Source organism: Brassica oleracea, chromosome C1 (genome assembly GCF_000695525.1).
Source record: "Brassica oleracea var. oleracea cultivar TO1000 chromosome C1, BOL, whole genome shotgun sequence".
Lineage (NCBI taxonomy): Eukaryota > Viridiplantae > Streptophyta > Magnoliopsida > Brassicales > Brassicaceae > Brassica > Brassica oleracea.
This window is the reverse complement of record NC_027748.1, coordinates 38,493,462-38,501,855: the sequence shown is the minus strand read 5'-3', so window position 1 is coordinate 38,501,855 and position 8,394 is coordinate 38,493,462. Positions and strand designations below refer to the sequence as shown.

Sequence of the window (8,394 nt, the reverse complement as noted above, 5' to 3'; positions counted from 1 at the left end):
TGTGGTCGTCTATTTATCTCTCTTACTTATCAAACTAATTTTACACAAACCTTTATTTTACGACTTAAAATAAACAACAACATCCCAAACAATCAAAACACCAAAAACTAGAATTCCAAAAAAGACAAATCATTAATAATCACCTCTTTTTTTTTGTCTAATCTTAGAAAAAAACTTCAAAAAAAATATATCAAATCAATCACCTCAACTAAAACTCAACGACACATACATCGAGTCAGCTAAACAAATACAAACTACACGGCCAACTATTTAACAATTTACAAACTTACTTTTGCAAAGAAGAAGACGAAGACGACAGCCAAGATCAGTGAAATTACCTAAACAAAAAAGTAGAGTAAATTATGAACTCTGATAAATACAACTAACAATGATTTTTGTTTACATATTACCCATCAAATAAAAGAGAAACAAACACAACCAAACCAGAAGATACAAGATAAAATCCCGACAGACACAAAGGCGGCAACAACATCTCCACCTGCTCACTCCTCTTGTCTTATAAAAACAACTTACATGTCCAATGTCAACAGGTCAATGCTATTGTCTTCTTATGAGAAATACATAAATTCGTTTAAAACCCATTAAGATCCAAATACTTAGAACTGTCACTCATTTTATAGTTATTTCTACAAGTCTTCATGTATTTGTTTTAAAGGTCCGGTAAGAACAACAAGTTTAAAAATAAAAAAGAAACATATAACAAACATAATAAGGATAATAAAAATTATTACTTAATACACAAAACTTACACAACTAAACTGGAGAAAAAATATCCAGAAACAAAAGGTACTCTCATCAACTTTAATATAATTTATATACTCTTAATTAGTAAAAGAAACAAATTAAAATGACAAACAAACAATAAGTCTCAGTGACACAACAAACAACACCACAAACTATATCAATCACATTACTAACACAGTTTAGTACTTCATAACTAGAGAACAATGCATACACAATTCATCAACACAACTCTAACCCTATAATAATAAAAAAACTTGAAAAACAACTCAAAACGCAAAATTTACAACTACAATAACCTTAGCAAATATTGATAGAAACAAAAACTCTGTCTCCCTAGTTCAGTGAAAAGAACGCATGTTATAAACCGCCACGTTAACCTAAGATAAGATTATTATTTTTTAAAGAGAATATTATTCCAGTTATTCGAGTACCACAGAAGTACTATTGTCTTGTTCCCAAATTTGTATTCTTGTATTAGGTTTTGATATTTTCCGAAGACAAGTCTAACCAGAACATGCGTTGCTTTTGCTTACCATTTTAAAAAAATATGTATTGGAGATATTTCTTTAATGAATTGCCTTGGAACTTCTATATTTTGTATAGGTTGCTGTTAATCGTGAAATTAATATTAATATCTAAAAGAATATATGACTTTTTAATACAGAAAATAATATAGTCTAAGTAAAAGAATTCGGAGTAGAGGAATTCCCCTAGGTTAACTTAACCAAAAAAAAAAAGGAATTCCCATAGGTTGCATGTTCTAAGTACTAAGTTAAAGAATTCTGACGTCAGTAAGACACATCACACATGCAGGTCTGCATGGTATGCATGACTACACTACTATAACGGGAGAAAAAACTAACGTACAGCTTATAAACTGAGTATATATCGGTGTCTTTGGAAATATATGTGATTTTAGAAGTAGTCTCCCAAGTTAAAATTTCGATTATTTGGATACCGTGAACAAGTTGTTTATAAATTTGTAATACTCTATTAGACATAAGATTGAATTCTCAAAATTAACAAAGTTACTCGATTAGAACCAAACCGAATCTAATGAACCAACACTAAAGTAAACATAAAAGCCCTTTTTTCAAACCGGAAATTAAATTGAAAAAACAAAACCAAACCGAACGACAATTACAATTATATGAGTAGAAGGAATTAGTTGATCTAAAGAATTAAGAGTAAAGTAAACATAAAAGCCCTTTTTCAAAAAAAAAAAAAAAGACTGAAGTAAACACAAATTTTAAATTGATGTACAGAAAAGCAAAGTCGAAGGCATTTGGAACCAAAAATAAATAAATGTGTATATATAACTTATAAGCACTTACAGTTTTTGTAAATAAAATTTTTTAGATGAAAGCTACATCAAACAATCAGTAAAAAAAATAGAAATAATGGAAGAAAAAATAACCAAGCAAAATAAAAGGAAAAATTATCAAATAAAGTGCAAAGTACAAGTATGGACTTTAATCATGTGGATCAAACTTACTTATTTCAAACAAATTATTGATATGATGTCAATTATATAATAAAATTTACATATAAATAAATCAATTGCATAATGTGAGACGCTTTTTTTTTGTAAACATTGCATAAGAATCCTAAGATGTTTAGACAAGAGTGTTTCTGTAATTTTGCAATGGTGTTGACATCTAACATTTTCTGCTGTAGATGCGAAATGTTTTCCTTTTTAACATGTGCTTTATATTCATGATTCACATTTTTGGTTTGAGATGCATGGTTATTTGAAGGTTTTTGGTTGATGATTGCATCATTATCATTGTTGTGGTGGAGGATGCAACAAAACTTACATATTCCACTTATGAGAACAGTTATAGAATTTTATCAAAATAATTAATATTTATTTTGCATCTTTTTTATGTAAAGTACTATTCATGTTTTTTGTTCTCTATGAGAATTTCAGTGTATCAAAATTATATATTTCCACTCTTCATAATCTTAGACTCCATATTCAGACCACTGTTAAAAAATATAATGGGTCAAACTAGGACCTTACTAAAAGTAGAAAACATGTTGATTTTACTCACACCAAGTTGCATGTTGGTTAATTGGATGTCCTTGCAATATTTTATCCTTATTTGTCATCTACATCACCATTTGTCATCTCTAACCTAACACTAACACTAAAACTATATTTTAGTGTTGTGATTTTGACACCAAAATCTACTCCAGCCAAACACTAATAATCGCATTATTTTAGTGCAACACTATAATTTCACACCAAATTTAATGTATTCACCACATTAAAATACTATTCACACCACTAAAACATTATTCAATTATTTTATTAATACAATCGATAATTAAATAAATGACAAATAAATACATAAATACATAAAATATTATAAAATAACTTTTAGTGTGAAGTTTGGTGTTGTGGTTGAAGGAAAAAAACATTTAGTGCTAAAACTACATTAAAATAGTGTAATTTTGACACTAAAATAGTGTTATAGGTTGGAGATGCCCTAACCATATATACAATGACCTAGTTGAATAAATTATTCAAACTGTTGAAAGCTTGTAATGAAAGTGTTGAAAAACCAAAAAAGCTTAGGTTGATTAATTGGAGTTGAATTTTTTCAACTAGCAGAATACCATAAAGTAGGATCTACAAAGTTAACATGTCATCATGTTATTGATTATTAAAACTGAAAACAATTTTTATAGACCCTAACTATTTTATCTCAATTATTTTGTAATAAAATACTTTATTTATTAAACTATTTTATATGAAAATTCATCATTTTTTCTCTTTTATAAATAGAGGTTTGTTATAATCTATTTGGACATATAATTTTTTAATTTCTAATTAATTTTTAAAAATTCTTCTATCTCTGAAAATGGGATTTTTTTTAATAAACTCTACATTTTTATTCTTATTTATTTTAGAATATAAAAGTTCAAATTATCGATTATTTTAAAATGACTTAGATTTGATAATTGTTTATTTTTAATAAAATGTTTTGATGAATTAAAATAGATGGATATAATGATATATTTAAAACAAAAGTTCTAGTTGATTAAAATTTAAGTATTTGTTGAATTAATTATTATGTGAGAAGAAAGAGATGATGGAAAAAAAAATGACGTGGCAAAAAAAAATTGATGTGAAATATTAAAGTAGGGTGTTGAAATATTAATATATGCATGTAGTCTTCCATGAATATTTATATTCACCACTAAATTAACTAAAATATCTTACTTGGAAATTATTCAAAACTATAATTGAATAATTTCGAGACGAGATGCAAATAATATGTATCAAATTGGTTTGTCCAGCGTTATGACACCTCTGGAAGCTTGGGATTTGCTGAACCGGTCGGTTTCTATCGTCAAAGCCAATATTTTTTTCGTTATGGAATTTTCGGTTTTTCTTTTCGGGCCAAGAATCGAGACATTGCTTTCCAGTGGTTAGCGGTCGACTCCGAATATGTGCCTCTGGTGTACAAGTTGTTGGTACATGAATACCACTCCAATCAAACTGCCACCAATAATATTGGATAGAAAATGGTAATCCTGATTTAGCTTTGTTTTCTCTCGGATTAATGATTATTTTGTAGTTGAATTGGATGGTTTAAGAGACGGTTCATTCTGAGTCATAGAATGAATCGTTCACTTAGTAGTTGTAAGAGGACAATGAAGATTGATGGGTAGCGTAATATTTATAGACGTGATCCTGAGTGATACTAGATTTCTTAGTTGTTTTTGTGGTTGAATTTCTTATGAGATAAAAAAACCTCGTACGCTTTTGTTGTTTAATGAAAGTCGACGTTGAAAAAAGAAAATTATATGATGCGGTTGGCGTTTCATGCTTGAGCACTGTATGTATTTGCGAACTAAGTTTTAGTATTATAAGGACTCATTTTAAGCTGACTGCAAATAATGATAATGTAAGGAAACAAATTTTGAATGGAATCAATTCAATGATGGAACTTCAATACTCCAACTCAATTACCCAAAATAAAAATAAAAAACTTAAAAAATGCAATATGCCATAAAAATGATATATAAATATTTAGTTTATCATTCTAATATATTTGTGATTTCATTTTTATAATAAACTTAAAATATATTAGGGATATACTTTTCGTCAATTAAAACTATAACCACATGAAAGAAACATGAATTGATAATCCAGATATTAAAAACACTACCCAACATGTTCTTGATTCAAAATCATGGTCTTGACCTAAAAAAAAACATGTTCTTGACAAAAAAATACAGTGAAAATTCAGATAATGGACGGGTTCGAAAAATTCAGAAAGCCAAAATAATTTTAGACTCAATAATTTGTATAAGAACTAATTGGTGATCAATCTCAACTAATCTCCAATACTAGGATCTAGAAAAGATATGAAAATACACACCACAAACACATTTTAATTTATTGATAAAATCGATAATTATTCGACCAACCATATGTAGGTTACAGCACTTCACAACAATAATATCTCAAAGACCGAGAGAGAAAGGAAAACCAGTCGAACCTAACCAGCCTCCACCACCAATAAACTGACCAGCAGTATATCTCTGAGCTTCAGAAGCAGCCGTGATTACCTTAAAGCCCCTCCACTTCACTCTTCTTGCAGTTCCAGCTCCTGCTCCTTTGTTCGCATACTCTCTATAAGTCAAAGTGTTCAACGCAAACGTCCCGGTCCACTCGGACCACCCTTCGGGTCGGATCACGTCCGAGATATCTGACTGCATGATCACTGTTTGTGAATACTCTTTCCACGGCCGACCAAGATACGTCGGGAAACTACCTTTCACGGACTGCAAATCCGACGTGGCACCGATCCTACATCTTTGGATAACGATCCCTGTGTTCTGGTTAGGATCGGTCCTTCCTTGGGCAGTGACCATGTTTTTCTGGCCTGAGTTTGGTCGGCGAGCGTGGATATCACAGTCTTGGAGAACCACGGCCGCATTTCCGAAGATGAAGTCGACGGTTCCGGCGATGAGGCACTTGACGAAGTACTGACGGTTAGAGTGGACGTAGAGAGTGTCTTGGTAAGCTAACATGTCGCATTGGTAAAAAGCGGAGAAATCAGAACCGACACGGAAAGCCACCGCTTGGTGCTTAGACGGACCTGCTGTGTTCTGGAAAGTGATGTCACGCGCTAGAAACCTTTCGCCGACAGCAGCTAGACCCCACAAAAAAAGATATCAATCAGTTTAGCGGAATCATTAGCTGAAAGGACTAATAACAATAACATAAGACTTGTTTAGCTGGAATATCACTTTAGTTTAAAGGATTTGTATTTTATCTCCTTATAAAATATTTTAAAAAGCGGAAAAGAAGTTAAATGCAGCTTGAAATGTGATGATAATAATTGAAAAAGTATAGTAAAAAAAAGTGAGGATAACTAAGGTGTAATCTAATGAAATTATGTACATGTAAATAAGGGACAAGATCGGATAGAAAAGTCAACAACAATGAAACAAGAAAAAAAAAACAAAAGGTTAAAGGCTATTCTCACAAGTGGATGAGCCATTAACCCAATCCAGGACAAGTGACCTAGAAAAGCATAAGAATAAAGCCAAGAAAATGATGGATCAAGACTCGTACATGACTCATATCTTACAAAGCGTTTTGTTCATTTATGGCAATTCAAGTTCAAATTTAATTTTATCTCGTTACTAGGCTACATGTGCGACTCAAATGTTGTAGTGGCTACTACGACTAAGAATCTACATGTGAATAATTAATGTACTTGAAAAGACTAACATTTTTCCACCACAAAGAAGGGCCACATCGTGCAAAATTACTTTTAAATCTTTTATTTTCAAAAAGAAAAAGAAATAAATAAAGTTGCTTACCAACGGTGGCAGAGTGAAAGGTGGTGCTACCGTCGACGACGTTTCTATTTCCAGTAATAATAGTTCTTTTCCGACCATCTCCCATAAACATTATATTCTTTTTCTTCTTCGACACTTCCACATTCTCTCTATAAACACCAGCTTTTATATGTATCACATATCTCCTCTTACTATTATCCGGGGCAGCTGCAACCGCAGCCGCAATAGTCTTGAATTTACCGCTACCGTTAGCAGCCACAGTAGCATCGGCCCTCACTGAAGACCCTTGAAGAAGCCTCCTATCTCCTGCTGATAACCAAGTTGGCCACCCCTCTGCGTCTACTTCTCCGGCGCCGGAAATATCTACGGACACCGTTGTTTCCTCTTCCTTGAGTTTACGGTTGTTTGAGAAGGATTTAGCCTTTAGCTCGAAATTGGCTATGTCGGTATCAGTCATGTTCTTGATCATTGCTAGTGCGTTGCTGCACATGTGCTCGACGTGTACCTACACATAACTTATCTCGTTATAAAATTGTATTTGAAAACAATTATGTTATCACAAATATATATAATTAAATACACTCTTGACAAAAAATATATATATACACTCCAATAACAACTGATAGCAACTATTTCTACCAACACTAGCTAACAACATTTCATTATAAGAAAATAAATTCCGAAAAACAGAGAATTGTCAAGTAATGTGATGTGATGTAAGATTTATTTAGTTTTCTTGTAACCATATCTATAATATCTAAAACACATGTTATTAAGCCGTTAATAGAAGATAAGATTTTTATAATATCTTATCTTCTCTCTTTCTTCTAAATTTTCTTGACTCTATTATTTGAGTGTACATTTAGTGAAAAATCCACATGTTATAAGCCGCCTCGTTAATAGAAGATAAGATTTTTTGTAAAGAGAATATTATTCCAATTGTTCGAGTTCCGTTCCACAGAAGTACTATTGTCGTGTTCCCAAATTTGTATCCTTGTATTTGGTTTTGATATTTGCGATAGAGAAGTCTAGGCTTTGCTTACCAGTTTTCTTTTCAATTGGAAATATTTCTTTAATGAATAGCCTTGAAACATCTATATTTGTATATGTTTCTGTTAATCGTGAAAATGATATTATTATTTAAAAGAAAATTATGACGTTTTTAATACAGAAAAAATAGTCTAAGTAACAGAATTCACCTAGGTTGCATGTTCTAAGTATAATAATTATGACGTCAGTAAGACACATCACACATACACGTATGCATTACTACACTACTATAAATGTGGTTTATAAACTATCGTACAGTTTATAAACTGAGTATATACCGATGTCTCTGGAAATAAATGTGGTTTCAGAAGTAGTCTCCCAAGTTACAATTTCGATTTTTCGGATGCCGTGAACAAGTTGTTTAAAAATTTGCAATACTAGTACAAATCAGACATAAGTTTGAATTAGGCCTGGGTGTTCGGGTATCCGTTGGCATTCGGGTCGGGTTTTTCGGATTTTCGGATTTTCGGGTTTACGCTTTTAGGTCCCGTACTAAAATTTTATTAGTACAGGTCGGGTTCGGATAATAACACTTCGGGTTCGGTTCAAAATTGTATTGCATCATAAAACCCACAAAGTAATCATATATCGTACGGATTCGGGTTATATCGGTTCGGTTCGGATATAACCAAAGTAAAAAACAAATTTTTTGAAGTAAAACATAAAGAAAAACATCTAAATTAAATAAAAATTAATCTATCACATATAAAATTGATAAAATAACAATAAAATGTTAAATCAAGCATGAAAACA

The 8,394-nt window shown here is 31.4% G+C and overlaps 1 protein-coding gene across 1 annotated transcript in view; it reads right to left on the bottom strand.

Moving 5' to 3' along the window:
* Positions 1-5,152: 5,152 nt before the first annotated feature.
* The window catches only part of LOC106317174 (pectinesterase/pectinesterase inhibitor 3-like), a 13,360-nt gene continuing 10,118 nt past the window's right edge, over positions 5,153-8,394 (bottom strand). The window contains exons 2-3 of the mRNA XM_013755034.1: positions 6,613-7,096; positions 5,153-5,936 (exon numbers count right to left, since the gene is read on the bottom strand). Of these exons, the coding sequence (XP_013610488.1) occupies positions 5,245-5,936; positions 6,613-7,096 (1,176 nt within the window). The 3' untranslated portion in view covers positions 5,153-5,244. The remainder of the gene's footprint in view (positions 5,937-6,612; positions 7,097-8,394) is intronic.